At 38.6% G+C, this 25,222-nt stretch overlaps 1 protein-coding gene across 1 annotated transcript in view; it reads left to right on the forward strand.

Moving 5' to 3' along the window:
• Positions 1-25,222, forward strand: part of HMCN1 (hemicentin 1) — a 196,023-nt gene that overhangs the window by 24,066 nt on the left and 146,735 nt on the right. Inside the window, exons 2-4 of the mRNA XM_065674233.1 lie at positions 7,087-7,157; positions 13,477-13,635; positions 15,278-15,400. Of these exons, the coding sequence (XP_065530305.1) occupies positions 7,087-7,157; positions 13,477-13,635; positions 15,278-15,400 (353 nt within the window). The remainder of the gene's footprint in view (positions 1-7,086; positions 7,158-13,476; positions 13,636-15,277; positions 15,401-25,222) is intronic.

Here is a 25,222-nt window from a genome sequence, read left to right on the forward strand (position 1 = left end):
CATTTCAGAAATGAGGGCTGCTGGCCTCCTGATGAGAACAGGCCTCCGGGGCTGTTCACATAACCAGGGGAAGGGAGGAGGAAGGTAGGTCTCCTGCAGATGCTAGGATTACAGAATCTGTATGCTTCCTTGACACCAGAAATAATGGGAGTGGTGTGTGTGTGTGTGTTAGAAATAAAATTTGCTGTTTGTAATCTGTTTACACTTGGGACCTTATGTAGCCACTGGCATTACTCTAAAATTTAACTACACGGAGTCTAGTTTTCTGCTGTCTTTGCCTTTCATTTGTATACTAGCAATAGACAAAATCTTCTGGCCTGCAAGTGAAAGCAGAGAGGGGGTGTTCAAGTTGATTATTTCTTTGGAACGATAATCAACCCATAGACCTATTTAATTCAAGCTTTCTTCTTATTCCTAAGAAGATGGTGGTTTCATGGTGTGTGTTATGCAAGGGGTTTGCAAAGCTCTAAGGCTGTTATGTGCATCACCCATTCAAGATAGAATTTATAGGGAACAAATTTATTTTAACAGTCACTGGGTAGAAGAGGCTACTCTGCACATCCTGTGGTTTATTACTGTAGTTTTTAAAAGCTGGAGTTAGCAGTGTGCTGGTGGTTACTGTGCTGGGCAAATCTGCATCTGATTTTTGTATTTTGTTACAGCATTTTGTTATAATTTTTAGACAACTGCACTTGAGGCCCATAAGCTAAACTTAGCACTCATTGTAGGCAAAAGATGGTAATGGATTTTATCTGCTGTCGGTCTCCAAGCTAGCTTTGCTTCTCTGAGAAATGTTAACATACAAACGTATATAGTGCCTTTTTTTTTTTTAACCCTTGTTATCACCCCTTTTTTTTTTTTTTTTTTTTTTCAAAGACAGGCTCATGAATCTTATAACAATGGGAAACAACAGTACAAACATGGTATTTACTGAAGCATATTGTTAATAAAACTTCTGTCAAATCTTTGGTCTCTGAGTTTCATTCAGGCTTTGATCACTGCTCTGAGGTGACGGGTGAAGAATTTGCAAAAGCATGCTGAACATTGGATCCATGAGGGTGGAACTTCAGTGATGTTCCCTTAATGCTAGGTTAGGCACCTTAGCAGCACTTCGCAGTTTGTGTGGACTATCTATCTGGGTTTTGTTTGAAAAGCAAACTAAAGAAAAACTGTGGGCAGTCAGACTCCTTCCAGTGCGTTGCTCTCTTAAGCTGATTTCTGCATATTAAAGTTAATTGTTGTAAGTCATGAAGCTGAAAAATTATTTAAAGGGGAACAAAAAAGTGGCTACTAAGGAAACATGAGCTTGCTGGGGCTGTTTGGCTTTTTTTTCTATCTGATTAAGAATTTGGTAAAAGTTGCTCACTGCAGTTCTTGGCCTCTTAAAAAATTTAAGTATTCCCATGTTAGAGTCTGAAAACTAAAAGCAACAGGGTTGTGAGTGAATATAATTTAGGAAAAAAACTTTAAATAGCTTATTACACGTTCTAGTGCTAAACACTCTTCCACTGGGAGGGTCTTTCTAGTGGGGTGTCTGTTAGCCTTGGTTGATTTAGGATTGTAGGCAGCATCTCCAATGCTGTTTGTGCTTCTAGAATAATTTAGCAAGGTGTTTATTCACACAGCTCTCATCGTCTTTAATGTGAGTTGAGGGTGTCCTTTACTTCAGAGCGCAAGACCTTATGTTTTGGTTGGTTTTCTTAGGAGGTGGTTAGTAATGCCTGTCTAGCTTATATTTTCAGAATCAGTGCCTGGTTTTGGTAATCTACTATAAAAACCTGCAATCACTCAGAAGTGAAAAAGCATTTTAGTTGCTTTAATGGTTAAAACAATAGTAAAAGATATTTTGAATGTATGTGTATGACAGCTGTTTGAGGAATAAAAATGTTTGCTGTAAATTCACATGGGAATTAAAAGTGTTTTTCATTTAACCGCACCTGTGATGCAATACTCTGGTGTTAAAAAGGGCAAGAGAGCATTGTGAAGCATTTCTGATGGCTGCTCATGAGTGATCTGTAGTGGGGTGAATTCCTGATGTGTAGGACTCAACTTGCTGTTAGAAAATTAAAGGTTTCTGTTTATGTGCCCTTAGGACAGAGAGCTGGCTGGAGGCTGTTTAAGAGTAATGGTGTCATTATACTTATTTTCTTAATTCTTCACAGGTAGATACTCCTAAAAGTCTTCAGAAGAATTATAAGTAAAGGTTTACAATGAGCTGGATACAGAGAAGGAAGCTTGAGAACTGAGCATTAAATCAAATCGAGCTCAATGCTCAGCACTGCTAATAAACAGCTCTTACGGAATAGCTGCACACAAACTTTTTTGGCAGCAGTCTTGGCTCAAGCATTTTAGCTGTCCCAGGTGATTGTTCCAAATCCTTTATCATCTCTTCACTTCATGGTGATAGAAGTACTTGAGAATACTTGAGGAAACAAGAGTGGAAGGCAGATCTGATACAAAAAGTATTTTTATACATATAAATAAAATATGGACAGGCAGGGTTGTGTATGTATATATGAAACCCATGTTAGCCTTCTGATCTCAATAACTGTCAAAATTGCTGTAGGTAGGAAGCAATACTCAAATGGAAAGGGAAGATGGGAACTGCTTAAATTGGCAGTAGTAATGAAATGAATGTATGTAATCATGCCCAGTGTGTGATTTTTAATTTATTTTTTTATTATTTTTTTTTCCTTACCATCAGACATCCATCTCAAGAGGCAAGTCTTGATGTATGTTAGAAATGTATGCTAGGGTGTCTCCACTGCGTTACCCGAATCAAACAAATTCAGTGTTCTGAGTGGATGAAAGGTGAGCAAATGGCCTTTGTATTCCTTTGGTAGACCTCCTAAACCATCCAGCTGTCCAGGACAGATAGCTGGTGCAGACATCTTACATGGTCAGGATTAAGGGAGTACCAAATTTGTGATTACTGTAAGTATTAATTATGTGTGGTTGTATTTCATTGGGTAATTTACGGGTTTACAAATGTGCTTGCCGTTCAGCCTGTATATAAACATGTAGCCATGTGACATGTGGCAGAAAGTAATGGAAAAATGTCATGGCCTTTCAGAGTGGACAGTTTCTCATGTTACTAGGGAGTTTTCTCCTTATTTACAAAGGAGATCTTTTTTATCAGATTTTCCCTAGAAAAAATTATCATTGATCTCTATCAAATGGACTGGTACTCAGCTTTGTTGTCATAATTGTTTAATTACTTATGTGCAAAGTACGTATGATCAAATACCATAGTGGTTATGTTGAATGATTTCAGTTTAGGAAGTCAGGACTTTGTTCAGTAAAGTGCAGCCATTCTTTTAAAGCATGTTCTCATTCTTATGTTATCAGTTTTGTGTGTGCGCAAATCATCTTCAAAGAACAGACATTTATGTTGCATTTTTGTGATAAAAGAGTTTAGATGCTGCCTAACAAAGACAAGCTGTCAGAACTAATTTTTTTCAGCTTTTGCACAGCCGCCTCTAGAGGGTTGGAGACAGCTTTGGAGTAGTGAGCAATTGGGAGACCTCCATAAAGAGCTAGTCCTGAATATTCCTGTATTGGTGTCTGAGAAGGGATTAATATTTCACCATCAGAACAGACATATTCTGTTAGAGTATTTCATGTGCCAGTCTTTGCCTAAAGAACTTAAAAAGAAAAGAAGTTAAAAAGAAAGAAATGTGGTTGTTTGTTTTGGTTTTTTTTCCTTCTGCATTACTTGGCATGTTTGCAGGATCTAGTTTCTGAGTAAATATTCTGTATTTAGAATGATACATTTGTATTGATACCTTTGACACATTTGTAACAATACATTTGTAGTGATACATTTGATACATTTCAGCATTGTTTAGATGCAAGCTTCTACACAAGGTAAAATTTTACATAGTGGTACTGTAAACTGTTAAACCCTTTAGAGTTCCTTCAGAACTTTTCAAGTTGGACAGGACTTTGAGAAACCTGGACTAGTAGTGGATGGTGTCCCTGCAAGTGGCAGGGGAGTTGGAACTAGATGATCTTTAAGGTCCCTTTGAACCCAACCCATTCTATGAAATTCTGCCTGAACTTATGCTTCCTGGTTAGCATCATGAAAGTGCTAAGAACAATTCTCCATCATGGTATTCATAATTCTTTAACAGTGCTGTAGTTTAGCATTACACAGGTATTAGTGTCTCAACTAAACTGAATCTCGGACCTGCCTCTCTTCTACAGAGCCAAGATCATACTGATGACTGAAGCTTGATTTAGACTTTAGTTTTTTAGGTTCTTACTGTATCAGTAGTTTAACCTTCTATAATAGCTTTCTGTGGTCCTTTGAGAGAACTTGCCATTCTTTCCTGAAGTCCTTTTTAGAAATAGTTCCTCTTATCACTTTAATCTATTTTTTAATGCTTTGAAGGACTGTGTTTACTTGCATTGATGAAATGGTCTTGCTCGGGATGCACTTTAAGGTAGCAGAAAGAGGATAAAAGAAAATTAACTTGGTCAAAGTTATTACTGCTTTTTTTTGCAAGGGGGTCATATAAGCTGGAGGTCCCCAGCAACATGTAAAAGAAGCTGGGGTTTTTGGTACAAGTTGGTGAGCATTCAGATGGTGTGAATTAGTCAGGTCATCATTTGGACCTAGAACTGTGGGCTTGTGAGCTACATGGGAAAAGTACTGAATAACCTTCATACAACTGAGAGAAGATCAGATTATGAGGACAGGGAAGTGATGCCAGCCCAGAGTTGGATGGTTATTGCCATTGCAGACACCTGTATCAGTAACCAATTAGCTTAGTGCTGGCAAACTGACTGTACCTGCGGTAAGTTTACATGAAGTACTAGCATCATTGCTTACAACTGGAAGTATTCCTGATGTCCCTCAAACAAGAGCTCATTGTAGAGTGACACGGTTGCTGTCCTACACAGAGAGTGTCATTGTCATTCATGTTGCTGCTGTTTGTTAGAGATTATTATTACTGTTAGATTATTATTATTGTTAGAGATAGTTATTACTGAAGCTGTGAATGACTGTTCACTCCTGGGGCTTTGTTCAACCTCACTGGAAACTGATGAACTCTGGCCTTCTGCAGAACTCACTGGAGAGTTCCTCTTTATGGCCCCTGTGAAGTTCTCAGTTCTGTCCTGACAACAGATAACTTCCTGTTTGAGGCTGAGTAGGCCATATTCCCTCTCTAATCTTTAACCTAGGTGCCATTTAAAATAACCTGCTCTTATCTGAGTTTACACCAGAGGGCAGCCAGAGCTTTGGTGTGATCCTGCTGGCAAGGGCTTGGGCTTGGCATCCATGCATGCTGCCTTCAGAGAAACAAGGCAAAATTCTCATCCAATCTAAACTGGATGTGCTGTTTGAGCCTAGCTGAAGTGATGTTGCTTTTCAGCCCTTTATTTGATAGGGGAAGAAAGCCTTTCCAAGTGATTTACTGCTCTAGAATTGAAAAATGTAATCCCTCAACTGACAGGGAATAATGGAGCTAGTGGCTTCTCTGTATGTATAAATCCCATTCTGTTAATGCTTTAGAACAATGGTTGGGAAGGGATAGAGTTGAAGCAAAACAGTTTGGAGATAGCTTTGTTACAGGCATTTATTTCAAAGAATACTTAAAGGAGGATAGTATCTGATGAAGTGGTAGGAGCAGGGGCATGGCAGGATGAAGTATGTGGAGGAATGGCAAATCTCTTATAATGGTTCTTTTAATGATGGTGTAGCACTTCAGTAAATAACATTCACAGATAAATGACTCAAAGCCATACCCTACCCTGGCCTGCTACCCTTAAAACCTTCACCCTTAAACAGTTTAATATTCTAAGAAAGATTTTGTGTGGTATCTTGTGTGACTTTCAAATAAATTAAAATCTACACTTAGCAAAAGGCACTCAAATACAGAGGCCCCCAAGCAAATGCGTCTGAGATTAAAGGAGACTTCAGGGATGGCTATTACTCAAATACCAGTGAAATAAAATTGTGGACTGTTCAAAAAAGAAAAATGTCTAGATTATATGGAATATAATTACATATTACTTTTAGAGAGCTTGGAAAGCACTGTATGGTCACCTAAGGCAGTAATTCCATGTAAGCTACAGCTGTATTAAATTGGTATCATTGCAGTTTTAAGACAGCATAATTGTACCCCATTTTATGTGCCGGTACTCAGCTGATCTCTTTGAGTGGTTTGGAGGCACTAAACCAGCAAAAATCTGTTCACTTTTTTTCTTTTTTGTGTCTATTTATTTATTTTTTTTTTTGGTTTAGTACCCTAATCCAGCTTGCTGAGTGAGATGAATGCCACTTCTGGCACAAGGACAGGGCAGGAATGCCTGCCCAGGACAGGGAAAGAATGAAGTGCATGAATGCCAAGACAGATGAAGTTTAGCTGTCAGGAAATCACAGTCATAGGAAAACAGCTGGTTAGAGTTACATTTGATACCAATTAGGAAGGCAATTGTTGAAGGGGCAGAGGGAGGGCTTGTGGTGCAACTGGTGTGACTGGGAAATGCTTAAATATGTGCTGCCGTTACACACCCTGGTCCACAGCCCAGTCAACTTCAGTTTAATGTCCTGGTGTTTCTCAATATACAAAGACATGGCAAACACCACAAATAAAGTTGATTTTGCTTCAGCTGTCTGGCAAGCACTGCTAGATATGCTGAGGTTGGGCACTGGGCTCACACCAGGCTTTTCCAGTTAAAGGGTACATTTTCTGGAAAAATATATGATTTTTTTTTTTGGTTTGGGGATTTTTGTTCCCACCTTTGTTTTGGGGATTTTTTGTTCCCTTCTGCTTACGAAAAGCAGTTAAATGATTGGTCAAGATCAAATGCAAAAGAAACACAATGCTTTATTGCTTTATGTGCCTGTAAATGTTTAAGACACCTAGAAACTTGTAATACTGGAATGACATTAGGGTTACTAGGTTTGGAATTGTAGACTCCAGTGCTGGGTCTATCATTCTCAATTACTTCTTTCTGTTAAATGCTTTTTAACTACCAGCTTTTTATGAATCTGAAACAATTCTTGAAGTTGACTTTTGATACCTTCGTGTTTTTCATGTAATTTTTCTTTTCTTTTTTTTTTTTTCCCCATCCTAGAAATTGGCCCAGTGACAATAACCACAGATCCCAAGAAATTTCAATTTGAACTTAGGGAACTTTATGTTCAGGTGAGTAACCTGTTTGTTCTCCACATGCTTCTAGCAAAGGCCCTGTTTCCTCCCTCTAATCTTTTATATTGGTGTTCTTGTTATAATGTTTTGTCAGGATGGAGGCCATTTATTTCTGTCATTTTACCTGCACAAACTGTCATTTTCCTGTTCTCTGATCACCTTAATTTATCATTATGATCTATAACTTTGCCTTAGTTTACATCATTGTATGGGGACTCAGTTCAGTAAGACAAGAAAGAATAGATAATGCTAATGTTTATTTTGTGTTTTAGTTAGTCCTGCCACTTGTTCAAACACTTATGAACTGGTTTACTGTGTTCTGGAACTTGTTTCCCATGAAAACCCTTCATTAGCTTTAATTAACTAATTTATATACAAAATGAGTGTAAGATTCATGAAGTATTACTGAAGTACTGCCTTGACAGCCATGCATTACTTAGCACTTACCGATTCAAAGGTATCAAGTTGACTTGGATATTCTTGTCTTATTCAAACCCTGTGAATTATTTCCATAGCTGCGCTCAGGAGACAAACAGCAGTTTTCATACTAGCACACTGGCCTGTCTCACTTGTGGCTCATTCTCACACAGAAAAAATCCAACAAATGACACCTGGATCAGGTGATGGGAAGAAGGAGATGTATTGTAATGGCATTATGCTTAATGAAAGAAAATGTGATCCTGTTGTCTTTTCATCAAGCAAAGTGCTGCTGACCTGTGAAGAACCTTGCTAGAGTCAGGGCTAGACAGGCCCTCCCATGGTGTAATCCCTGTAATAAAAGATCGTTTGAAAGCTGATAGTGCTAGTTTGTGAAGAATGCATAGCTCAAAATTTGGCATAAAGATTGAAATTCAGAGAAAATTCATTTTTGGTCGAAGTGGTGACGGTCAATGGCAGCCTTGGCTGCAGTGACCATGAGATGGTGGAGTTTAGGATCCTGTGTGGGAGGAATAGAATACCTAGCAAAGCCACAGTTCTGGATTTCCAAAGGGCCAACTTTGGCCTCTTCAGTCAACTGCTAAGGGAAGTCTCATGGGAAAGTGTACTAGGCGGTAAAGGGGCTCAAGATAGTTGGTTAGCATTCAAGGACCGCTTCTTCCAAGCTCAGGATCGGAGCGTCCCAATGAGTAGGAAATCAAGTAAGGGATCTAGGAGACCGGCGTGGTTAAACAAGGAGCTGCTGGGCAAACTCAAGTGGAAAAGGAGAATCTATGGATTATGGAAGGGGAGGGGCTGGCCACTTGGGAGGAATATAGGACAGTTGTTAGAGGATGTAGGGAGGCAATTAGGACAGCTAAGGCCTCCTTGGAACTCAATCTTGCTAGTCGGGTTAAAGACAATAGAAAGGGCTTCTTCAAATACATAGCAAATAAAACTAACACAAGAGGCAATATAGGCCCACTGCTGAACGAAGTGGGTGCCCTGGAGACAGAGGATATAAAGAAGGCAGAGGTGCTGAATGCCTTCTTTGCCTCTGTCTTTACTCCTGCAGACTCTCCCCGAGGGCCCCGGATTTCTATAGCCCCAGAAGGAGTCAGGACAAAGGAGGAGTTTGCTTTGGTAGATGTGGATTGGGTTAGGGATCAGCTATGCAATCTGGACATCTGTAAATCGATGGGTCCAGATGGAATGCACCCACGGGTGCTGAGGGAGCTGGCGGAGGTCATTGCTAGGCCACTCTCCATCATCTTTGGTAAGTCGTGGGAAACGGGAGAGGTGCCTGAGGATTGGCGGATGGCAAATGTCACACCAGTCTATAAGAAGGGCAAGAAGGAGGACCCGGGTAATTATAGACCGGTCAGCCTTACCTCCATCCCTGGAAAGGTGATGGAACAACTTATTCTTGACTCCATCACTAGGCATATCAAGGATGAGGGGGTCATTAAGAACAGCCAACATGGTTTTATGAGGGGGAAGTCATGTATGACCAACCTTACAGCCTTCTATGAGGAAGTGACTAGGTGGAGGGATGATGGTAGAGCGGTAGATGTAGTTTTTCTTGATTTCAGTAAGGCATTTGATACTGTCTCCCACAGCATCCTCATAGATAAGCTAAGGAAGTGTGGGCTTGGCAATCAAGTAGTGAGGTGGATCAAGAACTGGTTGAAAGGAAGAAGGCAGAGAGTTGTGGTCAATGGCGCAGAATCTAGCTGGAGGTCTGTGACTAGTGGAGTCCCTCAGGGGTCGGTGCTGGGACCAGTGCTGTTTAATATTTTCATCAACGACCTGGATGAGGGAACTGAGTGCACCCTCAGCAAGTTCGCTGATGACACAAAACTGGGAGGAGTGGCTGACACACCAGAGGACTGTGCTGCCATTCAGCGAGACCTGGACAGGCTGGAGAGTTGGGCGGGGAGAAACTTGATGAAATTTAACAAGGGCAAGTGTAGAGTCTTGCATCTGGGGAAGAACAACCCCATGTACCAGTACAGGTTGGGGGGTGACCTGCTGGAAAGTAGCGAAGGGGAAAAGGACCTGGGGGTCCTGGTGGATAGGAGGATGACCATGAGCCAGCAATGTGCTCTTGTGGCCAAGAAGGCAAATGGCATCTTAGGGTGCATTAGAAAGGGTGTGGTTAGTAGGTCAAGAGAGGTTCTCCTCCCCCTCTACTCAGCCTTGGTGAGGCCGCATCTGGAATATTGCATCCAGTTCTGGGCCCCTCTGTTCAAGAAGGACAGGGAATTGCTTGAAGGAGTCCAGCGCAGAGCCACAAAGATGATTAAGGGAGTGGAACATCTCCCTTATGAGGAGAGGCTGAGGGAGCTGGGTCTCTTTAGCTTGCAAAAGAGGAGACTGAGGGGTGACCTCATCAATGTTTACAAATATGTAAAGGGTAGGTGTCAGGATGATGGAGCTAGGCTTTTTTCAGTGATATCCAGTGATAGGACAAGGGGCAATGGGTGTAAACTGGAGCATAGGAAGTTCCACGTTAACATCAGGAAGAACTTCTTTACTGTAAGAGTGACAGAGCACTGGAACAGGTTGCCCAGGGGGGTTGTGGAGTCTCCTACACTGGAGATATTCAAGGCCCGCCTGGACAAGTTCCTGTGTGATGTACTGTAGGTTACCCTGCTCTTGCGGGGGGGTTGGACTAGATGATCTTTTTAGGTCCCTTCCAACCCTTGGGATTCTGTGATTCTGTGATTCTGTGAAAACAATAGTCAATTTTCAAGGAGGCAGAAAATGCCATTAGGGTGAGAGAGAAATTTAAACTTTAGAAATCCTTCTGGTCTTCATTTTTTGGTTTTCTAAATAGCTCTACTAGAAAATAATTACAGCCATTTTTTAAAAGTTATATGATTTAGATGGAGCTTTCATTTACAAGCAAGTTGTTTAGAAGTTAATGAATTTAAGGTGTTTTTTTTTTCTCTAACCCTGATTGATAGCATATTTTGTAATTACTTTCAAGATGTGCTCATTCAGCTAAATTAAGATATTCACTGCCTTGCCTTTGTTCATTATACTGGTGAAGGGCCAAAATATAAGTCTAAAAAGTGGTTAGAGCAGGACTGATGGGTCATCTTCCAGCAGTTCTCCCAGAAAATGTGAACACTTCGTATATGCTTGTTGTTAGCATTTTTACTAGAAAGCCAGTTAAAAGGTACAGGGATTAATATTGTGGAGGTAAAGGAAATTTTAAGGTAGGTTCATCTTGAAAAAGCATGTAGAGTAAATATTAATGAGCACATACGTAAGAGTCCTTAAAACAAAACATATTAAATCGAAATATGCTTTCAAAGAACACAGCAAAACTTGTCCTCCCTGGATGTCAGGGTAAGTCCAGCTCCTGTTTTCCAACAAAGTCCATCTGGTTGCAGAACAACTGGGAGGGTCTGTACATGACATTAGATGTAGGCTTTTGGCTGGCATTTGACATGTTGTAAAAATTAGTCTGTATACATCTCACTGAAGAATCTAGGCTCTGCTTCTTCTGCATTCGAAGTAGTGAAGAAAGCATTCCTTTGACACCTCATAAGTTGATCCTATATTGCCTAACTGTAACTAACCTTGAATCATTCTTATGGAGAGCATGACAATAACTTGCACTTGGATAGCAGTGGCTTGTTAGTCACCTTTTTTTTTTTTCCTTCTCGTATTAAAGACAGTTTTTACAATGGATACCTATTTGTATAAGCAATATACTTAAATCTTTTCTCCATCAAAATCTTTTAAAGTATTATATCCACATAGTTTGAGTGTTACATGATCCTATAATACAGATGCCAATACACTTGCATCAACAGTTACAGAAAGGCCTTATTTGAGTGTATCTTGGTATAAAAATGACAACTTAATGAAAGCAGTATCCTGTAAGAGTTGTTGATAACACTTTCTGAATTGGATACTAAGCTTAAATTTTTGTAAGTGGATGCAATGCCATGTAAGTGAATAGTTATATAGATATTTAAATTTAGACATAAGAAATGTGAATAGTACAGATGAGCTCGGCTAACAACCTAAATTTTTTGTGTGCCTGTCCAAACTGAACGGGGAATGAGACTCGCTGAGCTTTACTCACCTCTGTCTTCTCAGAAAACTTCACAAGGTAATTGTAACCATATTTAACTGCAATTTGGAGAGAAGGACAGGAAACATTTAAAAGAAATTTTTATTCTTTTTCTAATAAAGTGAATATATTTCTGTTCCATAGTTCTACTTAGCTGCCTTTTCAGAACACCCTCCCTCTATTTTATGAGAATAAAGAAAGTTCATGCTTGTTTTCTGAATAACAATTAACTCAGCAGTACTTTTCCTATTATTTGTAGAAAATACATGGTGTCATATAGAATATTACATGAGACAATAATGTAGTAAACTTAAAGTAGGAATACAGATTTTATTGTTCCAAATAGGTGTCTGTAAAAATTAGCTATTATCTTGATTTTGTTTACAAATTAAAGCTTTCTGTGGAGGAGTCTTTTGCTAAATACAATGTTCCCTTTGCAAAAGCAGGAAAGAAATAACTTGGATATACTGATCTGTCCCATAGGATTGTTCAAACACTGCCAAGGTAAAGTTCTGATGTGGGTCAAATAAGTGTTTTGAAGAACTATCTCTTGAATTTCATGCTGTCTGAAGTTGATAACTTGCTTTTCCCATACAAATAAGACTACATTTGGAAAGAATCAACTTATAGAAAGAACGATGGTGATGTACCTATTCATTAACATAGATGAGAATTTTATTTATATTCTTGCTTTGAAATGGAATTAAAGATACTGATGGATTAAAAATCGTTACTGACATGAACATTTTATTGGGGACAGATGAAATTCTGAAGGATTGGAGACTGTGGGAGGCCAGGTATTTGGTTTATGTATCTGTGTGAATGTATATTTCAAAACAACTTTTGACGGCACCTCAAGAATTAAAATTAGATGCAATAATTGCGTTATCTTTTTTCTCCCTTCGCAGGAATTGTATGTTAGAAATAAAAGAAATAACTTTCATATTTAAACTTGAAAGTGCAGAAGTCTCTTGCTGTTTGCTGGGGCAGGTTTTACTGTTTCTATTCAGCTCCTTAGAAAGTTCTGTCTTCAATATGCCAAGTTAATTTTTATGTAAGTTACAGCATAAGTTATGTAAGTTTTATTTAACAGTGTTTTCCTCTAATTCTTAATTTAGGAAGAGATACTTTTACATAAAGTTGAATAAAGTCATGCTTGGAAGCATTTTGATTGAACACATGGTCTGAAAAATCTCCAGCTATGCAGCTGTCTACTTAGCAACGCAGGTCACAGGGAACACCTCACCTGTGCCCCCTCTGCTGAGCTCCCTGCACTGGCTCCCCACAGTATGAAGTCTAGGTCAAGTTCTTACTGTTCTGGTATCTAAAGTTCCTCCTGGAGCTCAGCTCTGCTTGGTTGAGATCATTTCCCATCTGCTTCTATGACCATGACCTCCTGTGACTGCTGCATACTACAAGAGCAATTAAATTTCCAGCCAGGAAGGGAGCGTGTGATTATAGGAAATGAAGCTGTCACAAGAGCTGGAACTAACCAAAACATGGTGCTCCCAAAGACAGGACTGATTACGACACCAAGCATTTTCAGGGCTGACGACAAAGCTTCTTTTGACTTTTATTTCCCCTAAGGAGCTGTTGCAGTTGCTGCTTGTGAGTGTGAGTCTTGACAGAGGTCTGCAGAAACTATACAATGCTTAGGATAAAAAAGGCGAATAAGTTATTAGAAGCTAAGAAAGCATTTATGTTAAATGTCCCAGAAGTAAGTAACTTATTTGGTATGTCCTTTTTTCTTTTTTTTTTCTTTTTCCTTAAAAAAAAAAAACACTTTGCTTTTCTTCTAATTTTTAACAGGGTGGTGGAGACTGTCCAGAGATGAGCATCGGGGCTATAAAGATTGCTCTAGAAATTTCTCTTCCTGGTTCTTTCATCTATGTATTTACTGATGCACGATCCAAAGATTACAGACTTACCCATGAAGTACTTCAACTCATTCAACAGAAACAATCACAGGTACAGAAGGGGTTTACATTTTGAGCTGATTCATATATTTAATGCCCTGTTTTCTTAATATTGAAGGGTAAAATTTTTCTTATGTGCGACTCGGTGAAATCTTTTTTCAGAACAGACCAAAATACTACTGTTCTAGGGATTTATTTATTTGTTTGTTTATTTACTTATATTTTTTAATAGAGAATTCACAGATCTGGGTAAGAAAAACTTGAAGGAATATTCCTTTTAATACTGTGAATTAAATAGGGAAAATATGGGCCCTCTCCTTAAGGAAACTGGGAAACCTGGTTGGCTGGGATATGGAGAAGGCTGAGGTACTCGATGTTTTTGCCTTGGTCTTCACTGACAAGAGTTCCAGCCATACCGCCTAAGTTGCAGAAGGCAAAGGCAGGGACTTGGAGAATGGAGAGCTGGCCACTGTAGGAGAAGATGAGTTTTGAGATCATCCAAGATGGTGCTCAAGCCCATGGAACCTGATGAGATGCATCTGCGGGTCCTGAGAGAACTGGTGGATGAAGTTGCCAAGCCATTATCCATCATGTTTGAGATGTCACAGCAGTCTTGTGAAGACCCCACTAACTGGAAAAGGGGAAAAATGACCCCCATTTTTAAAAAGGGAAGAAAACAAGACCCAGGGTACTACAGACCAGTCAGTCTTAACTCGGTGCCTGGCAGGATCATGGAGAAGGTCCTCTGAGAAACTATGTGCATTGATAGTAAGGGGGTGATTGGTGATAGCCAACATGGCTTCACTAGGAAAATTATGCATGATCAGCAGGTCGTGGGAAGTGATTCTCCCCTTCTACTCCACTCTCATGAGACCCCACCTGGAGTACTGTTTCCAGCTTGGTGCCCCCAGTATAAGGTGGATGTGGACCTGCTCAAGTGGGTCAAGAGGGGGGCCACAAATGCAGGCTGAGAGAGCTGGGCTTGTTCAGTGTGGAGAAAAAAAGTCTTTCTGGAGATCTTCTTGCAGCCTCCCGATACCTAAAGGGGGCCTACCAGAAATATGGAGAGGGACATCTTATAAGAGGAAGTAGCAATAGGACAGGGGGAACTGCTTTAAACTGAAAGAGGGTAGATTTAGATTAGATATTAGGAAGAAGTTCTTCACTGTGAGGGGGATGAGATACTGGCACATCCCTGGAAGTGTTCAAGTCAAGTCAGATGGGGCTTTGAGTAACCCTCTCTAGTGCAAGATGTCCCTTCCTGTGGCGGGGGCGGACGGGGTGGAACTAGATTATCTTTAAGGTCGCTTCCTACCAAAACGGTTCTGTGATTCCAAGTAGCGTAACTGAGCCTTCTACCTGTGTATTCTTGGTCAGCTTACCCCTTCTGTGTATGTTTTTATGGTGTTCTGAAATAAGTATTCTGTGAAGTACAAGTACAGATAGATGAGTATCATTTCTAAAACAATTCTTGTCTGTTTTTCTTCATTGCTCTTTCCTTCAGTAGTGAGTGCAATATGGCTGTCCTTCCTGCAAAGTAATATGAACCTGTGCCAAGTGCTACAATTCTTTTGTCATGCCTTAATGTTGTCTTTGCAATTTTTTTGCAAAGTTTTCCTGAAGTTTGCACAATGTACCAAATTATATTTTTGTTGGTGGTTTGGTTGGGTTTTTTTGTTTGTTTTTCAATGTAGGTTGTATTTGTGCTCACTGGAGACTGTGATGACAGAGACCATATTGGCTACAAAGTCTATGAAGAAATTGCCTCAACAAGTTCTGGTCAAGTTTTTCACTTGGACAAAAAACAAGTTAATGAGGTAACTTTGCTTGAATTTTTTAATATATAGAGAATATAAGGCAGAAGCTCATACTCTAAATCTTTAAATGACCTGATCCATGGGTTAAGAAGCATAAAGGGAAATTCTATGTATTCTGCTGTTGGTGTGTGGACTCTGATCCACCTTTCTCTTCCTTCTTTTTCTATCTGTTATATCGGAATGTAATTCTGTGAATTTTATTTTTGTTAGGGAAGTGTAAACTGCCATGTCTGAACAGAACCTCATCAACTCGCCTCTGCCTATGCCAGAAGGCTTCCAGGAGGACAGCCTTTAGAATAAGGAGCAGTTCTGTGCTCTGTGTAGTCCTGTGTCTTTACTGCTCTGAATAAGAGTGCAGTATTGGATTTAATTGAACATTTTGTTAGCAAGGAAAGAATTACTAATGAGCCTGGAGAAAACTGGTGTTCACATCATGGACAGATAGGTGTGAGTTAGCATGTTTCCACTGTTCACAACTTCTTAATTGAGGTTATTGTTTTAATACTTTTGACAGCTTTGCTGACCTACTGGTAGTCTTGATTGCTGACCCCCACAGCCTTGAATTACTATTTTCTTTGAAAACTCCAATGAATCTTAGAGGCAGAAATGAAATTTCAATAGCGCATGAGAAAATAATTTGAAGAGAGATGAAATCACATGTTAGTTATCTGGGGAGCTGGAATTGTTTATAAGTGTTGTAAATATTTTTCCTTTGACTTCCTGGTATAAGGCAATAACTAGATGAGTTTTTTTATTAAAAAGTTACTTCAGTTTGTTCTTTTTTCTTTCTTTCCTGGAATTTGAACAATGAGAGATAAATTTGAACGAATGTTGAAGATAAATTGCTGTTGTTGTCTAGAAATATTGAAGTTCTTATTGAGGATATTATAAGGTATTGGCAATGATGATCAAAAGGAGGAACTTCCCAAAGGATTTATCCTCCAAAAGTTAGTCAGAGGAAAAGAAATTAGTTGTTGGAATTATGTAGTTCCTGACCTGCATTTTGCTCTTATTTGTGTATGAAGGGTAAAATGTGTCTCTATGAGAATCCATGAAATCCCTTTTTACAGAAGGGATACTGCCAATGGGAAATGCTCTTTGCCAGGATTGAAGTTTTAGGATAAAGTTTTCATTTGATTGCTTGGTTTTTGTTTTCTTCTGGTGTTCAGAGGTGAAAGTGAGCAGAAAAAGCCACTTGTAGGTGGTAGGCAACATCATGTTCTTAAGTGTTGCTGGCATGAACTGTGGTGTTGCTGCCTACCCCTGGCTTCTGAATTTCTTGGCACTTTCCTGTTTCCAAAAATACCAGCTTTTGCTTGAATGGTTAGTCTGTCTTTGAGTAAGGTTTTAAGCAGAGGATTTCAGTAGCCGCTTTCCGCTCCTGCCTGTCTCATCTTGTCATTTCCTTTGAGCAAATAATGGACTCCTCATCTGCAGGCTAGATGGCCAGTGGTCTGCACAAGAGCCAGAGACTGATATCAACAAGTGATGATAGCAGTAAGTGCTAACTCTTGCAGGGATTTTTGAGGGAGAGGGAAGAACCCACTGTTTCATATAATTGTATTTTTTTTCAGTGGCCTGTAAGAGGTTGGTTAGGTAAAAAACTCCTCTAAATCACTTTCAGAAGTCTTTCACAATAGCCGCTGAACAATTTGCATTGAAAACAAAACCAAAAGACTCTGAAATAATTTTAGTGATCATGGATCTTACATAAAGCTGTGTCTGGCATAAGGGACTGTGAAAATGAGTTGACTAAAACACTCATCCCAGATAAGACCTTTGCTGCAGTTTTCAGTTTTGAATCAGAAATCCTACTTTCAAAGATCATCTCCACCAATGAGTGGATGAAAATAAACAGGAGATGTAGTAATCTGCATCAGCTATTCAGGCTATATCCTTCAGACAAGATTCAACAGAAACAAACCTTGCCCTCTTTTTTATCTGATTCGTCAAAATGATGTATGAAGAATGAAGTTTATAAATGCTAAAACATATTGACTGTTTTGGGCCTAGAGACAGCTAATGCTGAATTGTAAATTAGGAAAGATCTCTGAAGTCACTGACTGAATACCCTGCCAAACCAGTGTCTTGTTTTGTTAAAACATTCTTGATTGCTCTACCCTAGAAAAACCCCAAACAAAGCTATTTTTAACATATAAAGTTTCAGACCATTGCTTTCATGCTTGCCCTTTGTGCTTTAAGTGGCGAATGAAGCAATATAAACTACAAGGAACACAATAGAACAATACCTGATACTTATCCAATGCCTGTGTTATCGAGAAGACTAAGACAGCTTATTGCCTTTTTTTCACTTCTGATAATGATGTTATGATCTCAAATATTACAATTAACTTGGTCACTATTATTATCAGTTGAGAAAGTTGTGTTGGGTTTGTTCCATCAAAGCATGTATATATGAAGATACAAGTATCTTCATTTATTTGCTGAAGCTCCTCTAACAGTATGAGAGGAAGGTCATATTTTTACAAACTTGCCATGTTTTTTGTGCATTAGATTAATAGAATATTATTAAAGTCCAAAACACGAGTTTTGTTTTTATTATATAATTCTTATAGATTTTTTCCCTTTATTTGAGGTATCAGGTGTACCGCCATCTTTAGGGGTAATTCTGGACTCAAAAACCATAATAGGTATCTAATAGAGGCCAAATATGTTTTCATCATATTTGGTAAAATCTGATGAATTATCTGATTCCAGGTCTGTAAGGGAAGAAGTCTATTTTGTAATCTGAGCCCTTAAAGGGGAAAGCTTTATGTTCAAATTTTACTTTCAAAGTACTTTTAAAAAATTGAGCATGCTCCTGCACTTAAATTCCAATTGAATGGTCTTTGCTTAATAGTTTTTCAAGCTGCTCTCTAGTTTTGAGGGTGGTTTTTTGGTTGTTTTTTGTTTTTTTTTTTTTTTTTGCTTGTTTGGTTGGTTGGTTTTTTTTTTTTTTGTTTGGTTTGGTTTTTTTGTCTTATTGAATTAGTTCTGAATTTAATGTCTTTCCATCCAAAAGAACTGTATCATTCTCATTTTGGTTCCAGTGTCTTGGAAAGGTAGTTATACTTGTTTTAGCAAAGCATTTAAGTCCTGATCCTGACAGGTGTTTTTTTAGGGTGAGATTTCCTTGCCTATGGTGAGGTTGCAGAGGTTAAATTTTTGGGTTAGGAACAGAATCTATATTTTCACAACCATGTACAATTTAATTGTATCTTTCCAGAAAGTACTAATTTTGAATGACACCACACTTACATATTCACCTCATAGTAGAGTACTGTAAGGAAATTCTTGTAAATAATTCTGATGCCTAAAGGTTTGAACTGATGCCATAACTGGTGTTAACACGAACAGTGATCATCATCACAGTATGAATTTGGTACAGCTTAAAAACAGTGGAGATTAATTAATCATTGGTGGTTCACACCATGCCTCCAGGTAATTTTGATTGTTTGTGGTTAAAATGAGTTATTACTGTGTCTGAATTGTATGGATAAAGCTGGGAGTTCACAAGAACTGAGACTGAATAGTAGTTTTCCATTTCTTCTAGTATTGAAACACTTTATTTTTCTTATTCTAGCCTTCCTGCAGGAAGGGAAAATTTTCCCTAGGCTGCTTAAAAATGCAGCTTTCTTACTGATTTTTGAAATAAGTAGAAATAGATGTTCCATATACAGAACATTGAGCTGAGGAGAACTGAAAGCATTGTGCTGACTTTGGTGGAAAAAGGGGATTTTGCAGAGAGACTTGAAAGGTGGATAAGACTGAAGGGGTGGGGGATGGGGAAGAGTTTTGAATAGGTAAGAAGTCTGTGAATGAAGTGCTGATGTGAATGAAAGGAGATGGGGAGGGGACTGAAGATCGGGATAGGACAAGACTGGTAACAGAATATGTTAAAAAGAATGTTACAAAAAGGTCATTCTTGAAAGGAAAGTGCAGAAGGTTAATGTCTGTAAGATCATGTGGATGTGAAATGGAATCCACTATTCTTTACACTCATGAATGCTTTGCTGTGAATGAAAGTCTCTAAAACTCAATGGAAAAGCATCCTATTTCTCCTGGCTGCTAATTCTTGCAGAAAATGACAACTTGGAAATTATGCTGAAACAGCTTAGGGTAATGTTGGAGGTCCGTAGCATGTTATGAACCAAGTGTATGTTTGGATGATACTACATGAGGAAGCAGTTGTGAATTTTGTTTCACTTTGTTAAAAACATAAAAGGCCCTCCACTGTTTTACAAGAATAATAGGAAAATGACAAAGCCACAAAGGCAAAACCTCAAAATTGCACCTTAGAAAAAAGGTTTCTTGCATAGTCCTGTTTCTTGCCTTTTCTTCTCCCACCATCCCAAACAGTCAGTATCCATTTTCATAGGAAAACAAGGAATGGTTTCATGGGAGAAACAGCTGAATGCTGCCTTGGATAGTACACTTCTGCTCTGAAAATATGTACTGTACAGTGAATGCCAAACAAGTAAGGAAAAAAAAGTTACAGCTGTCCTTTCTCTGTTTTATATGAAACTTGGGTTTTCTGGGAAAAAAAAAAGAGGCTGTGATCATGTGCATAAGGACTGTCATGAACCAACTGCAAAAGGATATTGTAAAGACAGTTGAAAGGAGGCATGCTTAATTCCTTACGTTTCTTAACTTTGAGAAGCTTGAGATCCAACACCAAAAATATGCTTTATGATTTATTTTTGTAGTATAACTTTCACATGCACTGAATCATATTTTTAGATGTGCATTTAAAAGCAGTATTAAAATATTTTTCTATTTGTGTGGAAGAGAAAAATAAGTATAGTAAGTTCATATACTTAAGCAGTGAAACAGTTAACTTCAAATCCTGTTGCTTTGACTGTTGGAGAAATATTTTTGAAACCCGGAGTAAACAAATGGGAATAGAGACCATGCTCCATAGATTTTTCCAGGTTTCAGTACACATTCCAAGAAATGACCTGACAGCAGGGCAGGTTGCTAGAGCAAAATCTCTGGAGGAATGTTATAAATTATTTCTGTATTTGCCCTTCCCCCTCAAATAATATTAATCAAGTCACATTTTGGCAGAACAACAAAGCTGCTGCTGTTCTGGGGGGTTTTGGTAAGGGTCCCAACGGCAAAAAAAAGAACCAACCAAAAAAAAAAAAAACCCAAAAACGAAACTCACAACAATCTATTTCCAAACTAGTGTTACAACAGTATTGCAAACCTCTGAGGAATGACAGAGTTGGGAAATGGATCTCCCAGAGTTGCCTGTTGAACTTTGGGGAAAAATTTAACTAGACAAGCAAGTTACTGCCAGACTTAAGACAGCTGGGTTATTCTGTTGCTTTGCATTGTTATTTCTGAAATTGAAAAACTGTTAGAAACTGCAGTCAGGTTCTACTCTGAATTTAAGCCTCTTACTTGTTCTCAGTGGCTTCTACTCCTGCTATATACTTGGGTTCACACCAAAGCTGTTCTTGCTTTCTTTTCTTCTGAAATGACAGTTGCACAATATAGTTCTTCCCTGGGATGATGCATTTTATTTTAAAGGAATTTTAGCTAGGGTTTACAGCATTTGCTGTCATATTTAAGTACTTGATTGCTTTATCTGTTCAGATAACACTCCTGTGTGGTGTGGCTAATGTAACAACTTGGCAGTTATGCAAAGTAATCACACAAACTAAAAATATAAGAATGAGGACAAAGCCCTTGTCAACTTATTCTGTACAATTATAGGAACTGAAAGGTCTAAAAATCATACTTTATATAACTAGATCAATATGTACACATAAATGTATATAAAAATACATTTCCATGTGCCTGAGGTCAGTCATAGTTGGCATAATGTGTGCTTGAGAGCCCATGCATAAAGCTTAGTGTTGGTTAGACTTCCCTCAAGATCTTGAGCCAGCCCCACTTGACTTACTGTGAATACAAAGTAGAAATATAAAACATATCTATCTGCTCTTCAGAGCTTCATAGATTTCAAAAGAAAACTCGTATTTTATTTTTTTTTCCTGAGGTAACAAATGTAAGAGTTACAGAAGTAGGAGAGGTACTTTTAGAATCTTCACAGTGATTTGTTTTCATGTCCTCACTACTCAGCTGTTGGAATGAAAGAAAAAAGATCAAACTCTGAATTGTATGCTGGGTGGAAGAGTTCAACCCACTAACCACTACCTCCTTTTGAAAAATCCATGACAGCTAGTCCCTGTCATCTTCCACTTCATGTGCACAAAAAGACAAGGAAAGATAATAGAATTAAGTGTGTCATTAATACTGAAAGATAATCAGAACCAGAAGAACCTTATGATGTGCTTCAAGAGCAGGCGTAGGTGTTCTCATTCTGTAAGATGCACAGATGACAACCTATTACCCTTGAAATTTGTTATACACCTGAGATGAAACTATGCCAATACTTCTTTTAATTTTTCATTTATTCCATTAGGTAAATTATCAAACTGTAGTAGTTAACCAAAAGGGTCTACAAGGCACTTGCATAGTTGAAGACTGTTTTCATTTATAACAAAAACCACCTTGGTGAAGATTTAAAACAGAGAAGTTTGACCTCAGTCTCTGTTCAGGACTCAGACTGGATCTTGGTTAATGTTCAAATATTTTTACATCCCCAGAATTTGTTTTTACTGCCTACAAATTATCTAGTTCCAGCAGGGACCACAAAACAGTGTGTACCCAGTTGAAAATACCCTTAATTCAAACTCAGCTGGTTTAAATTGAATCAAAAATCCAAGACTGAGGTGTTTGTGGTTTTTTTGTTGTCTGTTTTTTGGGGTTTGTTTTTTTTTTTGTTGTTGTTGTTGGTTGGGTTTTTTTTTTTAACAGTCATTTTGAAGCCTTCTGAAAGCAGATGGATATTAAAAATATCCTCGCCTTGATTAAAACAAGCCTGGTCGCATACAGTGAATCCTATGTTTGATTGTTTCACCAAAGAAACCAAAACCTAAGGAGCTGATTGCCTTCCACACCCAGAAAGGGCTGATGTTTGGTCACTGGGAACATGCCCAAGAGGCACTCATGGTCTATGTTTTGAAGAAAGGTGGCCCAGCAGAAGTTGAAGCCAGTCTTTTTATACCAGATATGTTTCTGCTGTCCAAAGACCAGTAAAATTCCTTGAAAGAATCAGAGTAGAATCACATTTGCAAGTATACTTGTTTCAGCAATGGACCTGTGAAGAGTTGGGGTGCAAGGTAGGCTCTTCTTTTCCTCATGCTACGTGGATTGGTGTCCATATTTTTGTGGTAGCGTTGTTTAAATAGACTTTATGGCTAACTGAAATTACTTTATCATCATTGACAGGGGAAAGGAGTATATTGAATTCACATCACTTTCTTTAGTGAAAATTCCTTTTCTAGTCTGAAAATGTCCTTTATTCTCCTGAAGTACATTAGACTGCTGTGCATCATTAAGTGTTGCCTGTGTTTTCAGTGATAGGCAACAGTAAAGCAGTTAATTAAAGCCTCATATAATTAAGCTTTGAAATAAATGAGTGTTAGAAACAATTTCAATGGCTCAGCTCTCCTGTCTGCCAAAAAGGATGTCTGGGGCTCAAAAGTATGTTTTCACAGACTTTTTTTTTTCCCTATTCGCTTGCTTGTTTTGAAATAAAGGGCTGCATCCTGATAAACTTTCCACTGCCTCCCACTTTTGTAGAAGTAACATAGAATCATAGAATCATAGAATAGTTAGGGTTGGAAAGGACCTCAAGATCATCTAGTTCCAACCCCCCTGCCATGGACAGGGACACCTCACACTAAACCATCCCACCCAAGGCTTCATCCAACCTGGCCTTGAACACTGCCAGGGATGGAGCACTCACAACCTCCCTGGGCAACCGATTCCAGTGCCTCACCACCCTAACAGGAAAGAATTTCCTCCTTATATTCAATCTTGAAATGAGCTATGCTGTGTGAAAGTGAGATTTGTTTTAAAGGAGATAAATAAGATGTAGTAGAGCAAGAGACATAATTGGAGGAAAAAACCCACAATAAATACACACAAGTTTTAGAGCTGAAAGGACCTGTCTAAAATTCTTTTCCTGAAGTTGTATACTGTGGGGTTTTGGTGTCTGTGGTTTAAGACATTTTCCCCCTCTTTGATGGGTTGTTTTCAATCCAGTTGCTTTTAATTATTCTATGATTCTAATGATCTGGCTTGCAACATGACCCCAGAAGCAGCTAAGTAGGGGCAGTGAACTTTAGAAAGGAGAATGAGCGGTTTCAAGAAGGAAAGAGAAAGGAATTCTTTATGCTGCTTGCACCTCAGAAACAATTTCCATATTCCTGTGGAATGGTTTGTAAGATTTAGTGGTGCTTACAGATTGGTCTAGGTAGAATTGCATTTTCTTTCCATTGGTGTTTTCTAGCTTGTATTCACAGTGAAATAATGGTTTTAATAGAAAACTAAGCAAGTGATAAAGAATGAGGTTAAATTGTGGAAATGAACTAAGCTGCTGAAAGCTTAGACTTTCTAACTCTTTCCAAGCATGAGTAGTAAGCACAGAACTAGTCCATGACTGCTGGAATGTGTGGGTTGCTATCTCTATCTTGCCAATTGCTGTGGTTGGTGGTTGCTGCTTAGGAAGAGGCATGTCAGGTTGATGGTCAGGAGTTGGGGATGAGGTAGTGATTACTAGAAGACCCCTAAAACATGTTATGGGAGCTAAAACTGTTACCTGATTTTGTTGTTAAAACAAATGAACAAAACATCTGCAAACCAAAACCCCCTAAACCAAAAGGTAATTTGGAAATAACAGATCAGGGTGTTTTTCTTCTGTCATATCTATGTTACACTGTCATTTTACCAAATTTTTGGCTTGTTATATTAACCCTTCTGAGCTTAAGAAAGAATTTTGTATATAATTACCAATATTATTCCAATTCCTGTAATGATGTTTTACCTTGTGACTTGATTTCACTAGGGGCTGTAGTGATAGGACAAGGGGTAACGGGCTAAAACTTAAACAGGGGAAGTTTAGGTTGGATATAAGGAGGAAATTCTTTCCTGTTAGGGTGGTGAGGCACTGGAATGGGTTGCCCAGGAAACCTGTGAATGCTCCATCCCTGGTGGCATTCAAGGCCCAGTTGGACAGAGCTTGGATGACATGGTTAGTGTGAGGTGTCCCTGCCCATGGCAGGGAGGTTAGAACTATATGATCTTAAGGTCCTTTCCAACCCTAACTATTCTATGATTCTATGATTTATTTTGCTTAAGTCTCTTGAAATGACTTTCAGCTAGGCTGGAAAATTCCTTTCTTCTGAAAATTCGTATTTTATAATTAGTTTAAGAACTTACCCATGGAGTTAAGATTCTGTAATAAAATGGAAACTTTTTCATATACCTAATACAAAAAAGTGTCTTGCTCATTTCTGTATACAGTGAGTAGAACAGATTGACATTTCTTTTGGAAGCATTTTTGGAACCAAATGTGTAATTTCTAAAGGTAAAACTTAAAATTGGCTGGATCGTTTTGAAGCCTGTTGCAGGCTTGTCTAAAGTAAACACATTTCCTGAATAGCTGGTGTCACTAGCTGTTGCAGAAACTGTATTTCTCACATGGGTCATGTTACTTTGTGGATTGTGAGTAGTTAATAGTTAATTTTACTGTTACTTTTTTCTGTTCTTTTGAAAGCATGCCCAAGTACCTTGCTTGCTCAGACCCTTATGGAGAGGGCACGCAGCTTTTTTGTTACATGGTCAATGCTGTTTCACTTCACATTGTGTTGGGAGCATTCAGCATGTCTCAGGTTAGACATTACTGATAGGGGAAGACAATAATTTATGAAAATGTTCCCCCACCATTTCAAATGCATTTTGAAT

The sequence above is a fragment of the Lathamus discolor genome, chromosome 3 (genome assembly GCF_037157495.1).
Source record: "Lathamus discolor isolate bLatDis1 chromosome 3, bLatDis1.hap1, whole genome shotgun sequence".
NCBI classification, from domain to species: Eukaryota; Metazoa; Chordata; class Aves; order Psittaciformes; family Psittacidae; genus Lathamus; species Lathamus discolor.